This window comes from Zalophus californianus, chromosome 4, assembly GCF_009762305.2.
Source record: "Zalophus californianus isolate mZalCal1 chromosome 4, mZalCal1.pri.v2, whole genome shotgun sequence".
Lineage (NCBI taxonomy): Eukaryota > Metazoa > Chordata > Mammalia > Carnivora > Otariidae > Zalophus > Zalophus californianus.
In genome coordinates this window covers 92,284,050-92,301,980 of record NC_045598.1, presented here as the reverse complement: position 1 = coordinate 92,301,980, position 17,931 = coordinate 92,284,050, and the positions used below count along the sequence as shown (strand labels likewise).

The following is a 17,931-nucleotide window of genomic DNA, read 5'->3' as shown; positions in this document are numbered from 1 at the left end:
CGAGGATCTCACGAGGATCTGTCACTTTGTAGCAGGCCTTTCCCAGCTTATGCTGCATCATGAACTTTCCCCCACATCCCTGAAGGGTCTTTTTTACAGGCTGTTTTGAATGGCTGCATTGTGCTCTTCCTGGGCAGCGTGTGGACGTGGAGGCAGCAGCAGGAGTGCAGGCCAGGGAGGCGGCTTGAGGCCCCTCCCCTGCACACCCAGGAGGCGAGGCCTGAGCTGGGCCCGGCCAGGCCCCGCCCTGGAGATCACAGAGGGCAAGCCCTTCCCCGGGGCTGCCCCCTCCACAGCAGCCCGGGCGGCCCGCTTTCCTGAAGGCCTGCTCTGAATCACAGTGCAAAGTCCGGGCCTCTGGTGAAGGGCTTTTCCAGACATCACTGAGGGCCTCTCCTTCGGGGCTGTCTGGTCAAGGGGGTGCTGGGTGAATCGAGGCCTCCTCCCTCCTGTGCACCTGGAGGAGGGAGGAGGAGGTGGGAGAGGCCCAGAATACCACGGAGTGTGGGAGTAACCCAGTGGATCCAAGGCAGGAGAGTGGTGGAACCAAGTGAGCAGAAGCAGGGGGAAGGGCCCCAAGAAACACCTAGAACGTCATCCAGCCGCCAGGGACTTTTAGGGAAAGGTAGGAGAAATAAGGCCTGAGCACTGGCTTTGGGTTTGGGGGTCTGGGAGATGGAGGGACTGAGGGCAAGCTGGGCAAATTCCAACCCTGGTCGTCCAGTCCTTGGAGGCACCTGGGGCCTGGCCTTCTCTCTGGAAAATTCAAGGCCATGACACCACACTGACCCCAGAGAATGGACCACATGCCCTCAAGTCACCCCCTCCCCCAACCTCCTGCTGCCCCAGCCCCCTTGTCTTCCTCTGCCTAAATGGGGAGTGGGGAGCACAGAGGACTCTCCCCACGCCACGCCCCTGTTCCCCCAGGGATGCCAGCCTTCTCCGTCTACACTCGACCCCATTCTCTGGCAGCTTCCTGAAGTCGCCAGTCCTTCCCTGTCTCTGCTCTCTCACCAGTAGCTTCTCCCCAGGAGCAAATATGCCACCGTATCTCCCCTCTTAAACACATCTGAACAAGTTTCCATATGTCAGCCCCGGACCCCACCGTCCCATTCCCAGCAGAGCATCTTTGAGCCACCCACACGAACCCTCTCCAGCCAGCTCCGGCCACCGTGGCTCCAGGGAACTGCCCTCCTCAGGCGCACCCACGGCCTCCGTGTGGACAAGGACACGGACTCGTCTCTCTCGGCGCTTTTCCCCCCTCCTCGGTCCCCCCTCACCCAGGTGTCCACTCCTTCCTTCTAGAAGCACTCTCCCCTCCTCTCTCCCCTCAGAGCTCACAGGCTGCCCCTCAGGCTCCTTAGTGGGTTCCTCTTCGCCTTCCAATCTCCTAATGTGGCGGGCCAGCACTCATCCTGGGGCCACTGCCCTGCACTCACGTACTTTCCCCAGGTGGGCTTCTCCGGGACCACCACTCCGCGGCCGGCTCTTGCCCTCTTTCCGTCTAAGGCCTCGCCGCCGTGAACTTCCCCCCAAAGGGCTGAACAGCTTTGCCACACGCGGTCTTGAATGGCTGCGTCGGGGTCATCCCACCGCGCTCAGCTTCTGATTTTCAAGTTCCTCCCGCCTTCTCGATGCTTCCACTCAGAGGCCACAGAGGCCTTTCAGACTGTAGCCGCCACTCCCTCCCGGCTCCTCCTTCTCTTCTTGTCTTCCCCGCCCCACCAAGGGTCACCATAACCCTGCCGAGTTGTCCAAGCCCACACTGAGTCCCCCCGAAAGGACTCTCCTCCGCCACCACAGTGCGCCCCCGCCAGTCCACCCACATCCTCACTGCCCTCTGCATCTTCCCCATCGCTGCCGAGCTGCCCCTCGGTCTCCCTGGGCCCACTCCCCCACTGCAGCCTGCTCTCCTAAAACACAAATCAGACCACACCACTCCTCCACTCAAAGCCCCCCAGCCTCTCCCAGTGGCCCTTGAAATAAAAGCCAGACTCCTGGCCGTGGTCTGCAGAGCCTGGTGCACTGTGACTACCATCTGGCCCTGCCTGCCCCACCTCAGACCACCTTGAACCGCCTCTCCCCGCACCCTTTCCGCTTCAGTCTCCCAGCTGCCTTTCCAGCAGCCACATCTTTGTCACGGGGCGCCCCTTCCATGGGCACTTCACACCATCTCCTTTCAAACCCTTTATCTCAGCTCGTAGTTCCCCTCCTCAGAGATGTCTTCTCTAATTACACGCAAAGTATCTTCCCACACCCATGCCTTCAATCACACCACCCCGGTGCTTTGATTACCTTTACATCTGCTCCTTTCTTCTACCTCTGCAATGTAAGCTACAAATGCAGGCATGAGGTCTCTCATCGACTCCTCTACCTGGCCCACAGAAGCCACTTGCCCCCAGGTGCCAGGACTGGAGGCAGCAGTGGCCAGAGATGGGGTCTGTTTCTGAGCCCCAGGACCAGGCATCAGCCCCTGGCCGTGGCCTCCATTCAGGCCCCAGCTCCCGATCCGACATCATCCGTGCAGTGCACCCGCAAGAGCTCTGGGTGGACCCTGCCCTGGCGTCTGCTTCCACGAATCTGAGGTGCTCTTAGCTGGCTCTCCATCCCTTTCAGCCACAAGCAGGCCTCTCTCCTCAAATACTAGAGTCCTACTCTCCCTCCCTGATGGCCCTTCAGGCAAGCAGACCTCTCTTTCCTCCAGAGTTCCCCCGGCACTGAGCAGGGCCTGCTCTGGAGTTTCTGGGAGGCCCAGGCCGGGGTAGCCTGGAGGGACTCCTTGGCCCCTTCAGCCTAAAGCCTGTGCACCTGTGTCTGATCCTACCCCTCACTCCTCAGCAGCCTCTCCCTGTGAGAGACTGAGGGAACCAGCAGGTGGCAGGGCCTTCTGAGGAGGCAGCAGACCAGCAACATCCTGCTTGGCCGTTTGGCTGGGTGTTGGTGCCTCCACTGAGCTGGGTACATGGGCGGGGAGGCTGGGTTGATTGGAGGGAGACACTGAACTCAGGCTGAGTCCCAAGGTGTCTCCCAGCATCTAGCATGGGGCCCGGCCGACGGGAAGCCTTCCATATAGAGCTGGGGAGTGAATGAGCGAGTGAGTGAATGGGTGAGGTCCAAAGCCCTCATAGCCTCACAGTTCAAGGAGATGCCCTCTGAGTCCCAGCTCGTGGTGCCCCAGCCAGGATTACTTTGCTAAAGAACTACTTTGGCACCGGGAACTCTCTTTGTGCAAAAGCACCAGGAATGGCCCCCACAACCCCAGAGGTGGATGGCCTGGCCTCTCCATCCCTCCTAATGCCCCCCTTCCCTGGAGCGGCTCCCTTCTGGCAGACATCCACACTGCCCGGCACCAAAGAAGCCCTGGGTCCAGCCCTGCCCAGGCTGCACAGGGCTGCTGTCTAAGGAGGCCCCCATGCTCCCAAGGGCACCCCTACGGGGCACTGTAGAGAGCAAGAGCTGAGGGGGCCACGAGGTGCTCCTTGTCTCTCTGCCCGAAGAGTCATGTGCCTCTCTGCGGCGGGCGGCGCCCCTGCCCCCTCCCCCCGGGCCTGTGCGAGAGCCTACTGTCCTTGCACTGAGGTCACGGGAGACTCTTCAAAGGACCGGCCTGCCCTGAGCCGGGCAGGAGCACGGGCTTAGCTGGGCGCTGGGGCCTGTGCTGGGGCTGGAATGTGGCTACGGCCTGGATGAAGCTGGGGCTGGGACTGGAGGAGGCCAGGTGACAGGCTGTCCTATCCGGAAGGAAGCTGGAGGACCAAGAGGCTGAGCCCCAGCGAGGCCTGGAGGGCGGGTTCCCATGAGGCCATGGCTCGGGGCTGGCCCAGCTAGCACCTGAACCCTGGGCCCCTGAAGCTGGCGGCCCGATGGACTCTTGCAGATGGGGAAGGCCCTGGCGGGGATCCAATCCCCGAACTCCAGACCATCCAGGGCAGTGTTGGCTCGGCTGGGGGCGGTGACTCAGCCAAGATCTCCCCGGGGTGGCCCGGGAAGCCAAGGATGGGCACACAGATGCAGGCTCTGCTCCCAGCCCACAGGACTCTCCATGGATCCTAACACCTACCAGGTCCCGACCTCTGCCCACAAGATCCACCACCACATTGGACTTCCCTCCTCTCCTCTCCTGTCCTGCCTTGTTCCCTTGGTGTCTGTTCATATGCTGTGCCCTTGTTAGACTGGGAGCTCCCAGAGGGGCAGGCAGCCAGGCCCACCCTGGGTGCCAAGGAAGGTTTTTAAGTAAACGGAAGCCCAGGGACTGGGTGTGTTTGTGACTAGGGACAAAGGCAAGCCTCCGTTTCTCATTTTTGCTGAAGCCAGCCAGGTATGGACCAGAGGTCTGAGGGTACAAGGCAGGGGGTAGGAAAGTGAGTGGAAGAGCAAGGACTTGGGGGTGGGGGGTGCTCCCTGCTGGGTGGGAGGAGACAGAAGAAAGGACAGAATGAAGTGGTCCTGCCAGGAAAGGTCTCAGCCCTCCATGTAATACCCGTGGTGGTCCCTGTCTCCGGTCCCCATCTGCTCTTCCAAGATCCATGTCCTGCTCACAGGCACCACCTGGGCACGCATGATCGTGCATCCACTCGTGTAGCACACGCACCCACACGGGCACATGCCAGTCCACAGCTTCCCCAAAGCCTGGGGGCCACCTCTAGCCACCTGTCCCCTGGCCACAGAAGCCAGACCTCCCTGGGCCAAGGGGACCCTCTCCTTCTGGCCCCAGCCCTAGCGCCTGATGCAGACGGGGGACCTCAGTGGAGGTACCCAAAAGGCCACACCCCAACTCTGGAGGAAAGCAGAGGAGGAGGCTGGGCCGCAGGGTCCCTGGCTAAGCTTGGCACTGCCACAGGTCCAGGCTTCCGTGCCAAGTCGGGGTGGTGGCCCAGGAAGCCTCCACACCCACCGGAGTCCAAAGAGCACAGGTGTGGCTGCCTCGTGGCCTCATCACCATAAGGCCCGCCTGCTCACCCAGGGCCCGCCTGGCCATAGGACCTCTGTCTGTGGCCGCCAGCAGAGAAGACACTGCCCTCCCACAGCCAGCACCGGACCACCAGCTCAAGCAGCAGCCCCCGTGGTGGGGCAAACCTCACTGGAACACAGGTAAGGCCTGGCCTTCAGGAAGATCAGGGCCCTGCCCTGCCGCAGGTGATCCCGGGGTGGTGGGAACAAATCAGTGTCTTCCCAGGCCAAGGTCTCCAGCCCATTCCCAGATGCAGCCAGGAAGAGCAAGCCCAAGAAAGGCTTGGGACTCATCTGCTGGCTAGCTGGCTAGCTGGCTCGGAAGCAGGACAGTGGGGAGCCAGGGGTCCAGAAACATCTCTGGGCTCCTTCTCCCAGGGTTTGTGATGCAGACACCCCTTCGCTGTGTCAAGCCCCTAAGTTCAGGAGATACATGGGGGAAACTAGGCGGCCACAGCCCTACTCCCCCAAGGGCAAGGCAGGCCAAAGCGAGCTGCCTCCCCTCTCCTGTTGTCTGGGATCTTGAGCTCCAGACAGTTCCCGGGACCTGCCCACAGGGACCCACAGGGACCATCCTGGCTTGGGCGGGGGAGGGGAGCAGGGCTGACCAAGGCAAAGCTCATTTTCTCTTCTTTCTTTTCTGGATCTAGAAGCAGGAAGTGTGCAGCCTGGGGGGAGGGGTGGTGTAGAGTGGGGAGGAGCAGGCTTCTAGCACCCCTGTCCCCGAGGGAACAGGGGTGCTCCCAAACAAGGAAAACAGAGCCAGCTGCCTCCTCCACAATCCCTCAGTTGTTTCCTAGCAACTGGTTTCCCCATCCCTGAGTCATCTTATCAGACCCTCTGTTACTTTCATAACCATCCTAATAAACGGGTGTGGGCTCTTCTCTTATACTTTGCCCAGGATGTTTCAGCGTTTCTGTACAATGCAGGCATACCACAGAGATGCATGGCACCCACAAACTTGACACCCTATTCATGATGCATACACACGTCATTCAAATGACACTTACCCTTGACCCCCATGCTTAATTCTCTCCCATCCCACCCTGCACCTGCACACACACTGTACTTACCTCCTTTCCTTTCTGACGTGTGTGTATTCTAGACAAACCCCCGCCCCATGCTGGGAAGGCACTGGGGAGACAGCCGTGGCAAGACAAGTCTGTCCTCAGCAGGTCACAGCCCCGTGACAGAGGCATATCTACACAATTAAAGCCTGGGGTTTGCAGCCAGACTGGGCTAGGCTCATTCTCCAGAAAATACTGTGGTGACCTCAGGCCTTGTTACCCTCTTTGAGCCTCAGAGTCCCCATCTGGTAAATGGAACAAGAACAGCACCTGCTGGGTGAGGTTGTTTTGAGGATTAAGTGAGTTGATGAGGGTGAAGTCCATAGAACAGTGCTCAGCACGTAGAGCCAAAGAAGTACAAGCAATGGTAGTGAAAATTAAATATGGCGTTTGTAAGGGGCACGGCCCCAGGCTTGCACATGAACCAGAGCGGCTGTCTTTGTGAGAGAGAAACATACAAGATTGGCCGTGGCATCAGGAGGGCACTCTGGGCAGGGGAGAATGGTGGTCAAGGGGGGCTTCACGGAGGAGGTGATCCTTGAGCTGGATTTCAAGGGCTGGGTATGGAGGGGCTCTGGGCAGAGGGTTCAGAGTATGGAAAGGTGAAGAGACAGGAGTCTTGACTGTCTTAAGACATTCAGGGAAGTGCAGATCATTGACAAATCCTACAGAGCCCCATGATTAACATGCCTGCACACGTGCATGCAAACAGATACACACACACACACACACACACACACACAGACACACACACCACACACCCCTCCCTAAGTGGGTCCGCAGCTTAAGAGGCAACATAACCTCCTCCCAATTTGCAGAACTGAAACAGACTTGCTCAAGAGGCTTGCTTTGGCAAGGAAGGCTGCTGTACCTGACACCTTTCCTCCAGAGGCTAGGTGCAGCCCATGGACCTGGCATCTTTTACATCCAGGCCCAGGACAGGATTCCCGGGTGCCTGTCCACACAGCTTTCCCAAGCCCATGGGAATGAGCCTTACTGACCAAATAATGGAAGGCCAGGAGCCTGCCTTGAGGCCTCCCCGGCCCAGCCAAAATGGGGCTCCTCGGAGGAAGGCAAGGCTGCAGGATGGTTCCGGAAAGGCCCCTGGAGCCAGAAGTTTTGGGTCTGGTCCTGGAGGCCCCAGGTCAGAGCCTGGCCCAAACTCAGGCCTGAGTGAGGGATGAGCTACAAGAGCACCGTCTCCTGCCTGGTCCTGCCCTGGTATTTTTCTCCCCAGCCCTGATGGCTGTCTCTCTGGTTCAGTGTCAGTTCGAGGAGTCATCTAACCGTGCCAGCATGTCCCGGCCCAGCAGCAGAGCCATTTACCGTGAGCTCCCCCTCTGGTCCCCTCTCTCCTCCCCTCCCCGAAACCCCTGCCCTTGCTGACCACCCCGCCTCCCGTAACTGTCTGTCTCCCCGCCAATCTGTTCCTCCATCTCCATCCCCTTGCTTTGCACCCCTGCAGTGCACCGGAAGGAGTACTTGAAGAAGGTCTCCTCCGAGGCCACCTGTCTGCAGCACAGGGTGGAGGTGAGTAACTCTGGGGAACTGCTCTTTGCCCAGGATCTGGCATGGCGGCAGGAAGACAGCCTGCATGAGGACGGTGGTCCCTGCAAGGACGTGCAAGCAGAGCCCTGTCTCAGCGGGGAGAGGTCTGGGCTGGAGTCCCCAGGGCAGGCATGCGCCACTGGGGGCTGGAAAGAAGGTTCCAGCCCTGCCTGGGCAAACGGCACTGGCGCTGTGAGATCTAGTTGCCTGCAGGGCTGTTGGCACCACAGGGCGAGCGCAGGCTGGAAGGGTGTTGTGGGGAAGAGCAGACACCTGATCAGGCTGAAGCATCTGGGGCAGCAGCAGATTTAGGCTCCCAGGGAGAAGAAGCAGGGGAAGGACACAGGGACAGTGGTCTGGAGGCTCACAGGGCAGCAGGGATGCCCAAGCCTGCCAGGTGAGTTGGGGCCAGGAGTCCTGGGCCTCATGACAGTGGCGGGGGTTGGGAACTGGCTCCATTCAGGCCTGGTGGGTGAGAGCAAGAGGAGATGTGTCCCGGATGCACATGAGGTCAGGGGCCCCGGAATATGTTGGCAGCGTGAACTCCCAGAGAGGCGCTGAGGCCTGGACAGAGAGCAGGACAGGGGTGTCAGGAGCAGGAAGCAACGGCCGCCCCCCCAACAAGGGCCTGGAGGGGAGGGCAAGGGGCGGGGCTGTGGCTTGTGAAGGTGGCATTTGGATGGGAGAAGGGAGGGGTCTCCTTGAGGAAGAGTAACAGCAAAAACCTTCCAGGATGGTCAGACTAGCAGTGGGCAAGGCTCTGAGTGAGACCGAGATGACTATGGCCCTCATCGGGCAAGACCCAGGGAGGGAGCTCTTGATCTCCCTGGGAGACTGGGAAGGGATAGACTAGCAGAAGTGGGAAAAGCATTCTGGGTATGGTGAGAGGCATGAGCCAAGGCAGGGAGGCAGGACTGTTCAGTCAGTGAGGAGAAGGACCAGGCTGGGATGGTGGATTCCCAAAGAGGGCAAAGAAAGCCAGGGACAGAATCTGAAGGTCCTATATCCCACCCAGAGGAGTTCTGACTTTATTTGTTGGGTTATTAGAGCCCACATCTACCTCTAAACAACCCCCTCTGCTGGCCGGGACTGTTAAGGGCCATGACATCGTTTTTCCAGAGTCCTAAACCCTCGCATGCGGCTCATCAGACCCTGACTCGGGGGCCCTACCCTAGCCCAACTGCTCCTGGCCTCCCCTTGGCCACAGAAGGCTGCTCTATGGGGATGGCCTGGGACCTCCCCGACAAGGAGGCCAGGAACACGTCCTTCTCCTCTGCTGCCTTTCCCCCGCCCCTGCCCACCACCACCTATGTGCCCCCTCTCCAATCCTCCTTTCCCCTCAGCACCTGATGACGTGTAAGCTGGGGACTCAGAAAGTCCAGGAACCCAAGGATGCCCTGAGGAAGCTGCAGGAGATGGATGCTCAGGGCCGGGTGTGGAGCCAAGACTTGCTCCTGCAGGTCAGAGATGGCTGGCTCCAGCTGCTGGACATCGAGACAAAGGTCAGCCCCCTCTGGACTCTGCAGTGGGTCACAGCTAACATGGGTTGTGGATAAGCCAGCACCAGGCATGGACTCCACCCATCCCGTGCCCCAAACATAGGCTAGCTGTCCCCATATACAGTACGTACCCAGGCCTAGGGAGGGCTGGGGGACAGAGGCACCGGGGTCAGGGAAGACGACACCCCTGCCCCAGGCCACGAGGCGAGCTGGGGCGGCCCAGGTTCAGAGTTCCCAGCAGCCACCGCGGTGCTCACGGCCGAACTCTCCATCTGGCCCAGGAGGAGCTGGACTCTTACCGCCTGGACAGCATCCAGGCCGTGGACACGGCGCTGAACACCTGCTCCTACAGCTCCGTCCTGTCCATCATGGTGCAGGAGTCGGGCCTGCCAGTCACCAGCATTCTGCTCTTCCAGTGCCAGGAAGTGGGGGTGAGGGACCAGGGGCAGGGTTGAGGAGGGAGTGGGCATAGGGTCCAACGACCATCACTCTCCCCCCGGCACCCTCCCCCCGGCACCGACACACACACACACACACACACACACACACACACACACACACACACACACACAGAGAGCCTGCCTGATTGCTGCTTCCTCCAGGCAGAGCAACTCAAGGCCTGCCTGCAGAAGGCCCTGGAAGAGGAGCAAGAGCAAAGGTAGGCAGTTTGGGCCCCAGCCCACCTGCAGGACCTCAGAGCCTGGGCCTGGGTGGGCCAGGCCCTGGCCCCACTCCTGGGGGATCCCAGGAGCCTGTGGCCCAACCAGCCTGGGCCTGGAACTGGGGAAGGACCAGACTGGGGCTGGGATGTAGATGGGCATGAGGGAAGAGATGAGACTGGGCCCAGGGAACACTGGAGACTGTCCCCGGAGACTGACATGGGACCGAGAGGGCCTAGGGGGCATGAGTGAGGCAGGGTGGAGTCCGGCTGGAGACCAGGGAGCAGGGCAGGTGGATCTCCTGGAGGGGGGTGGTGATACCCCTTGATCCTGGGGCAGAGCCTCCATCCCAAGAAGCCTGTCAAAGCTGTATCCCCATCATGTGCTCAGCAGACCCCCATCTGGAGCCCGTCACCCCAGCCAATACAGATGGAAGGGGCCTCCTCTGGAAAGGTCATTCCCCAAGGAGCAGGTACCCTCACGAGAGCAGAGGCCCCCTCCAGAACAGCCCTCCTGGGCGACCCCACAGCACAGTAAGTGTGGGGCATGAGGGCAGGTGGAAAGGAAGCTTTGGATCAAAAATCAAAAAAAGGCTCTGGGCCACTGTCCCCTTCCATTGTAGGCACACCACCATCCCCACGGCGGCTGCCACACAACTCCAGTGTCCGTGAACAAAGCACCTTCACTCTGCCTCCTCCAAGGCAGCCCCCATCCCCCGAGAACCCAGAGAAGGATGAGGTAACCGTAGATTGTCTTGAGCCCGCTGAGGCTCTCTGGGCCTGGTCCCAGGATGGCCAAGGCAGGCCCGGGACTGAGGAGGGACAGGGAGGCTTGATCAGACTCTGGGCTGGGCCTGAGGCTCTAGTTGGAGGTGGGGAAGGGTCAGGGGAAGGGTCTGGGGTGGGGGCGGCTTCCAGGGTGGGCCCAACTGCCGACTCAAGGGCACGGGTTGTTTGGGGTCCAGGAGATACTAAGCCATGTCCTTAGGGACATCGAGCTGTTTGCAGGAAAGCTGAAGGAGGCCCAGGCAATGAACAGTCATAAGAAGAAGAGACTGGGGAAGAAAAAGGGCAAGGACCAGTGGGGTGAGTGCTGAGGGCTGCAGGGGAGGGGAGAGAGGTGGGGATGTGGTCTTGGGATGATCTACAGCCCACCACCTTCGCCCTCCCCTGTAGTGATGACACAGGCCCAGTATATTGATTGCTTCCAGAAGATCAAGTACAGCTTCAACCTCCTAGTATGTGACCCCTCACAAGTTCCACAGCCCTCCCCTCATCCCACCCCAGTAACTGCCTCCTCTCTGGTGTCGTGGACACCCCCAAGTCCTTGCCTTCTCTAGCTTCTCCCCCTGGAACCTGCCCTCCTCCTCTTGGGACTTTTGGAGAGTACCAGGCTCCCACCCGAGGCCCCAAACAATTGTAGTGTCCTGGGGTCCTGGTGAAGGTGGGGAGGGATGAAGGGTAGTAGCACGTAGTGCCCTGTGTCCCCAGGGGAAGCTGGCCATCTGGCTGCAGGAGAGGAACGCCCCTGAGTTCGTGCACATCCTCTTCCAACTTCTAGACTCCGTGAGTTTGGGGAAAACAGGGTGATGAAGAGGGACAGGCTGAAGTTAAGACAGAGCAGAGGCCGGGGTGGAAGTCAGGCGGCAGAGGGAGGCTGTGGGGTCTGCACCTTGCTCACCACAACACAACCTCCTCGTTGACTTCAAAACACCAGCCCTGCTGTGTACAGAACCCCTCAACAGGCGAGATGGGCTGGGGTCGGTCCGAGGACACCAGGGATCCAAGGGAGGCAGGAAGGAGCAGCAGGCCTGAGGCAATATGGGAAGCCAGGAATCGCGGGCCCCTTCCCACTCCTGTTTGGCCCTGGGAGAGCCTCAGCTTCCTGACACCTCCCATCCCTCCCCTAGATCCTGGCCCAGTGCCCTGAGCCTGGCCTAGTAGCCCAAGTGATCTCACCCCTCCTCACCCCCAAAGCCATCGACCTGCTACAGTCCTGCCTCAGCCCGGCTGAGAGTGACTTCTGGAAGAAGCTGGGTGTGGCCTGGACCACCAGCGGGTGAGTGAGGGCAAGGCCGGGACTGAACTGGGCCAAGGGGCATGGGGGCACCTGGCAGGACGTTGGAGACGGCAGGCTCTCGGTTGTCACAAACCAGAAATAACTCAAAACAAATCCAGGGGGACTCTACGTGGAGTTCCCAGCTTTTTATTAGACTACATACAAACAATAAAAAAAAAAAAAACCCACACCAAAATGGCCGCTCACCATCACCGCCACCACTGAAGGAGAAAAGGACAATTCTTCCCAAGAAAGCAGAGTTGGCAACCTGCTGTTAAAATATTTTCTCATTTTGGTCAAGGACAAAGTGAAAACTTTGTCTCAATCCAGCCAGAACTTAAGGATTGCTGACGGAAGCGATGCCGATGCAACATCACTAAGACTTGGCAACCAATGGGCCAAGGGGTGGAGAGAGAAAGAGGTATTCCGTGTGGCCGTGAGATGGGCCACAGCACAATCAGGCCTGGCTGGGGAGGCCGCAAGGAGCGAGCGGGAGGTGGGACCAGCTGGGGGTGCGCCGAGCTGGAGCTGGGGCGTCAGTGAAACATTCCCCAGATAGAGCACCCCCCGCACCGGAACTCAGGAGAGAGGTCCCAGCTGTCCTGTGGGTTTGAGAACAGTCAGCACAAAAGCGACACCTGGGGGGCGCCTCGGTGGCTCAGTTGGTTAAGCATCTGCCTTCGGCTCAGGTCATGATCTCAGGGTCCTGGGATCGAGCCTCGCATCAGGCTCCCTGCTTCTCAGGGAGCCTGCTTCTCCTTCTCCCTCTGCCTGCCGCTCTCTCTCTCTCTCTCTCTCTCTTTCTGTGTCAAACAAATAAATAAAATCTTTAAAAAAAAAAAAAAAGGTGACCTCTGGAGCCACCTAGAGGCAAGGACTCCAGAGGGAGCCCCAAGAACTCACTTAAGCCAGCGAGGCCTGCACCAGCCCGTGGGATAGGAAGGAAGGGACACTTCCAAGGGCTGGTGGCAAAAGGGGGAAAGGGTCAAGGAGGCCAAGAGATATCCCAGAGAATTGAAAGGAGAAACAAAAAAGCAGGGGCGTGAAGACCCGGAGAAAAGAGGGTTTTAGAAAGAGAGAGAGAGTCGACCAGGAAATCAGCCCAGTTGTGCTAGTGAGTCTCCTGCCTAATAGGCAGCCCTTCCCTGTGCAGCCTCGTTAAAAGAATTTTTGCCCGATTCATCTAAAGACATGAATTACGATTCAATGTAATCTATTGATTTCACTGTGGTAGAACATACATAAGATCTGATCTACCATTTTAAAGTGTATGATTCGACAGCGTTAGGTATGTTCACAGTGTTGTGCAATCGTCTCCACTGTTTCCAGATCTTTTTCATCGTGCCAAACAGAAACTCTATACCCATTAAACAATTAATTAAACAGAACTCTGTACCCATTCCTCCCTCTCCCCAGTCCCTGGTAATTTCTATTCTCTTTTCTGTCCCTGTTTATTATTTCAAATATAAAATGAAGTCATATGTGCCCTAAAATGTTTTCCAATTTCTTAAAATAACCAAAAGTCAGTGAATGAATGAATGGAGAGACAATACAGAAAAGGGACTAACCAAAAAGATGTAAAAGCCCTCAAAAGAGTTGAGTTTTGGCAAATTATATTTAGGTGACTTGCTTTTAGGCAAATTGACTGGAAGTTATAAATAGCACTAAATGCTGTGGTAATCCAGAAGCATTTAGACCCTACAAGGCCATTGTATTTGGCAATCGGGAGATTATCAGGACTTTTGAAGGACAAATTTCTTTCTTTCTTTCTTTCTTTTTTTTTTATTTTATTTATTTGAGAGAGAGAGAAAGAGAGCACACAAGCATGGGGGAAGGGCAGAGGGAGAGGGAGAAAGCAGACTCTCCCTGAGCAGGAAGCCCGATGTGGGACTCTGAGGGGCTCCATCCCAGGACCCTGGGACCATGACCTGAGCTGAAGGTAGACGCTTAACCGACTGAACCACCCAGGTGTCCCCAAGAACAAGTTTCGATAGAGTAATAGCAGAGGTAAAAATCAGGTTGCAAAAAATAAGGAAAGACCCAGGGGTAAGAAAATGTAGGCAGGACATATAGACACATTCTCAGAAAAGAGAAGGTTCTAGAATGACTGTCTAAAAGGAGTATTAACAGGGTCAAGGGAAGACTTGAGCATGTTTTCAGGGTAAAGAGAGGGAACCAATTAAAAAGATTCTGAAGACAGAAGGATGTGTTCGTTCCTGCTGAGCAGATATTTATTAGCTGCCTCCAATGCCCTACCCACAGTACTCAGGGTGCTGTCACGGGGCTCCCTAGAGTAAGAAACACAGACACAGGGGAAGCATTACTGAGAGAGGGGCAGTACTCCGGGGCCTGGTGAGGAAGGGAGGGGACTTCCTCAAGGGGAGTGAGGATTCCCCGGGAGAAGATTCCTAGCAGAACAAGCCTGGATGCCACGAACAGCCCTGCCCTTCCTGCAGTGGGGGTGCAGCAGGGCCGGGGGAGGGGGGAGGCTGGGAAGCAAGTAGCAGCCCCCACCCTAGACTCAACCACAACAGCTGCTATGATGCAAGGTGAGTCCCACCCACAAGTGAGCTAAAAAGAAAGAGAGCACTGCCAAGAAATGAAACACAGGTCAGAAAAGCCCTGCCTGAGACCCCGAGGCGGGGACAGTCTGTGGTTCCACCCCTTTGATCCAAACCCCCAGTCCAGAGTTACTGTATCTGCACTTCACGGGCAGGGGTGAGGCCGGGCCAAAGATACCCTCACGGTGGGAGGTGTGCATGCTTCACCGCGTGCCCCTGTATGGGTGTCTGGGGCCTTTCATCCGTGTTCACGGGCCATGTCCTCCCTTCCCTAGAAGATCCCGAGGCTAGGCCCTGTCATCTCCTCCCTCGCCACATCCAGCAGCCCGGCACGGAGTGGACTCAGCTTTGTTCTCTCCGCAGGGCCGACTGGACAGGCATTGAGCCCCCGCCCTACCAACCCACATTCTATGATGGTTGGCAGCTTCCAGAACCTTCCAACCAGGTAAGGGGAGCTTCGCAAAGAGCCCTGCTCAAAGCCCTGGTCTCTGGGCTACTTTCTGCCCTCTCAGTCCAAACCACGGTCACATGACACCTACTTGGTGGGTGGGTTCACGGAGGGACCCAGATCTGCGTGGTGGCCAGGCAGGGATGGGGATATGAGGCAGGTGTGTGTGAGTGGGGCTGTGGTCTGATACCCCAGCTCCCCGCCACCATGCTGGCTGACTCCCTGCTCCTGCTCTCTCTGTTTTTTCCCTACAGGCACCCTCAGGACACCAGAACTCTCCTTCCCTCCGGTACGCCCTGGGCTTAGTCGGGACTGCATGATTCTGGGGAGGGCCGGGGAGGGACTGACCCAGTGGATCTGTGGATTCTACAACTCAGACCCTCTGGGCTCACATTTAGCCAGTCATATGCCTTCCCTACCTTGGGTGAAAAAGTGTTTTACCTTCCCAGACTCCAGTCCTTCTCGTCATACTACCTCTGATTTCCCAGAGCTCAGGTATAAAGCACTCAGAGGAGAGTTCAGACATAGAAACGTGCACTGCTAGCAGAGTCTTCAGAAATCAGTGACATTTCAGACCCCTCCTGCCTGCAGGAACCCCCACCCCAACCCCCACCTTACGTTGACCTGCCATTAAACCCTGTGGCAGCCGAACAGTCACCACCAGACTCCAGGCAGGAGATATCTGGGTCTCTGGGGCTGGGACAGGGACTCAGTCTCTGAGGCTCCATTCTCCAGCCATCCTGACTCTGTGTGTGGTCGGGGGGGAAGCTCTGGGTTAGGGAGCACCTCCTACTTTGCTCAAGAGGAGACACAACATGGCCCTCAGCTTGGGGACCCCGACCACGTGCCCTCCAGCCCCAGACCTGTCAAGCCAGCCCTGAAAATGCAAGTCCTATATGAGTTTGAAGCCAGAAACCCACAGGAACTGACTGTGGCCCAGGGAGAGGTGCTGGAGGTGAGACACAGGCTTGAGCCTAGAAAAGGAGGTGGTGGTTGGCGGGAGCCATAGGCAGCCTGGCGTTGGTGGTCTGGGTATGGGGCTGCTGGGGTGGGTGGACTAGATAGGGAGAAGAAGGGTGGGGGAGGGCAGGAAGGAAGAAAGCCTTGGCTGGGGGTGTGGGGTATGGACAGAGGCTTGGGTGACTGAGGTAGTGACTCTTGGCAGGTCCTGGACCAGAGCAAGCGGTGGTGGCTGGTGAAGAATGAGAAGGCACAGAGCGGCTACATTCCCAGCAACATCCTAGAGCCCTTAGAGTCGGGGGCCTCCAGGAACCAGAACCAGTCGCCTTCTTGGGTACCACCTGGCCTCGACTATCCAGAAGCTCTAAGTCAGGGGTGGGAGCAGGAAGGATTCAATGACAAGTGGAGGAGATAGCCCTGGTTCAAGTTCATCCGTACCACCACAGGGTTACTACATGCCAAGTTTATTATCATGGGGCCAGAGCAGAGAATAAGCCTTGTCCCCACCAGATAAGTGAACCATGGAGTGAGATAAATGATTTGACAGGAACCCAGAGCAGGGGCCTGGATGACGGGGGCTGTGGGTAGAAAGGAGATGAGGGGCGCCAGCGTGGCTCGGTGGGTTAAGCGTCTGCCTTCGGCTCAGGGTCCTGGGATGGAGCCCTGCCTCGGGCTCCCTGCTCAGCGGGAAGCCTGCTTCTCCCTCTCCCACTCCCCCTGCTTGTGTTCCCTCTCTCGCTGTCTCTCTGTCAAATAAATAAATAAAATAAATAAAATCTTAAAAAAAAAAAAAAGAGAGAGATGAGATGAGATGGCCTCTTACCCCCAGCTCCCCTGATTCCAGGCTCCAATGCTTCGACTTAGCTCAACGCCTGAGGAGGTCACAGCCTGGCTGCAGGCCGAGCACTTCTCCACCAGGTGAGTGCCTAGCCCCAGAGGGCGTGTCGGGAGAACCTCTTCGAAGGACTCCAATAATAGCCAAGGAAAGCCAGAGACCCAGAACACGCGGGGGCCAGAAGAGACCCACAGTGCCCCCCTCTGCTGAGTTAGAGAGAGCAGGGGAACGGGTGCGTCCATGCCTGCGCAAGAGCACTGAATGAGGAGCCTCTGCCTGGGGGAAGAGAGCAGGATCCCCCAGGGAACTCAGGAAGAACTTCAGCTGCCAGCCACCCCTCCCCACCATAAAATTCTCTCCCAGGGCGTTTCTCAGTTCAAACCCAGGAGTCCTGAGCTTGGTTTAAGCCAACATGTCTCTCTGACTCCTTCACCTCCAGATACCCTATTCCCTAAATTCTCCTGTAACCCCAGCCTCCAAGCCCAAACAGCCCCCCATCCGTCCGATACTCCAGAATATACCACGCCCCGAATACACAGGCCCGAGTCCTTCGCTCTCCTGCTGACAGATCCTGCTGTTCTCGTTCCCAGCACGGTGAGGAGCCTTGGCTTCTTCACAGGGAGACAGGTGCTTCACATGAGACCCGGGGAGCTACAGATGCTGTGTCCCCAGGAGGCCCCACAGGTCCTGGCACGGTTAGAAGCCGTCAGAAGGATGCTGGGGGTGAGGACACCCTGGGCCCCTGACCCGCACAGGAAATGCGGGATGCTCCCCAGGGTGGGAGGGAGAATGCCAAGTGGACAAGCCTGCAGGCTTCTATTCCATTCCATTCCATTCCATTCCAGGCCTGGGCTAGAACGGGGTGCGACAGGTACTGGGCACAGGATATTCCCCCCTCAGAGGCTTGACTTCACATGCTCAGGCATGCAACGTCAGGCATGCCGTGAGCCTCCAAGCTGATTGTCAACATGACCCGCCTCACCTCAATGCTTTTCTTTCCTCAGATGAGTCAGTAGGCACCAACCTAGACACTTCTGAGATCAAGACCCTCCCACAACAAGCAAGATGGCAGATCTGATACTCCTTGGAGCCCTGAAAAATTCGCTCTCGGGTCCCCAGTTTGCAGCGAACCCCACACCCCAGCTCCCACAGCAAAGAGGATGAGCAAGCCCAGAGGTTGAGACCAACGGTGCCCCTTCTCGCTGTGTTGGGAGCCCTCCCCAGTTATCACCTATTTATTGTATCTCTTTCCTAAGCCTGGAGCACTTAATCTGTCAGGACTCCGTTCAGTCCCTCTCCTCCCCAATAAAAGCAGCTTTGAGCTTGGTCTGTGCCTCCCCGCAGCT

At 57.8% G+C, this 17,931-nt stretch overlaps 1 protein-coding gene across 3 annotated transcripts; it reads left to right on the top strand.

Annotated features, from left to right (window-relative positions):
- Positions 1-457: 457 nt before the first annotated feature.
- Positions 458-17,931, top strand: EPS8L3 (EPS8 like 3). 3 transcript variants are annotated; one of them, XM_027578137.2, is made up of 20 exons: positions 458-625; positions 4,964-5,091; positions 7,255-7,344; positions 7,483-7,547; positions 8,909-9,067; positions 9,346-9,495; positions 9,667-9,722; positions 10,114-10,256; positions 10,346-10,461; positions 10,688-10,808; positions 10,899-10,960; positions 11,214-11,288; positions 11,633-11,781; positions 14,706-14,787; positions 15,045-15,079; positions 15,559-15,745; positions 15,956-16,084; positions 16,595-16,668; positions 17,176-17,308; positions 17,590-17,931. In XM_027578137.2, the coding sequence occupies exons 3-20, from the start codon at positions 7,260-7,262 to the stop codon at positions 17,599-17,601; spliced, it is 1,833 nt and encodes a 610-aa protein (XP_027433938.1). In that variant the 5' UTR covers positions 458-625; positions 4,964-5,091; positions 7,255-7,259; the 3' UTR covers positions 17,602-17,931. The 3 variants fall into 3 exon arrangements, with proteins under 3 accessions (XP_027433938.1, XP_027433956.1, XP_027433946.1); XM_027578155.2 differs by having other exon boundaries at positions 459-625; positions 7,281-7,344; positions 17,590-17,930; XM_027578145.2 differs by having other exon boundaries at positions 469-625; positions 10,117-10,256; positions 17,590-17,930.

Excerpts from the sequence above, each read along its gene's own strand:
- EPS8L3 (XM_027578137.2), top strand. The coding sequence starts at position 7,260 with ATGGCTGTCTCTCTGGTTCAGTGTCAGTTCGAGGAGTCATCTAACCGT. Across the intron at positions 10,961-11,213 it reads AGTACAGCTTCAACCTCCTA|GGGAAGCTGGCCATCTGGCT; the intron begins GTATGTGACCCC and ends CTGTGTCCCCAG. Across the intron at positions 14,788-15,044 it reads TTCCAGAACCTTCCAACCAG|GCACCCTCAGGACACCAGAA; the intron begins GTAAGGGGAGCT and ends TTTTCCCTACAG.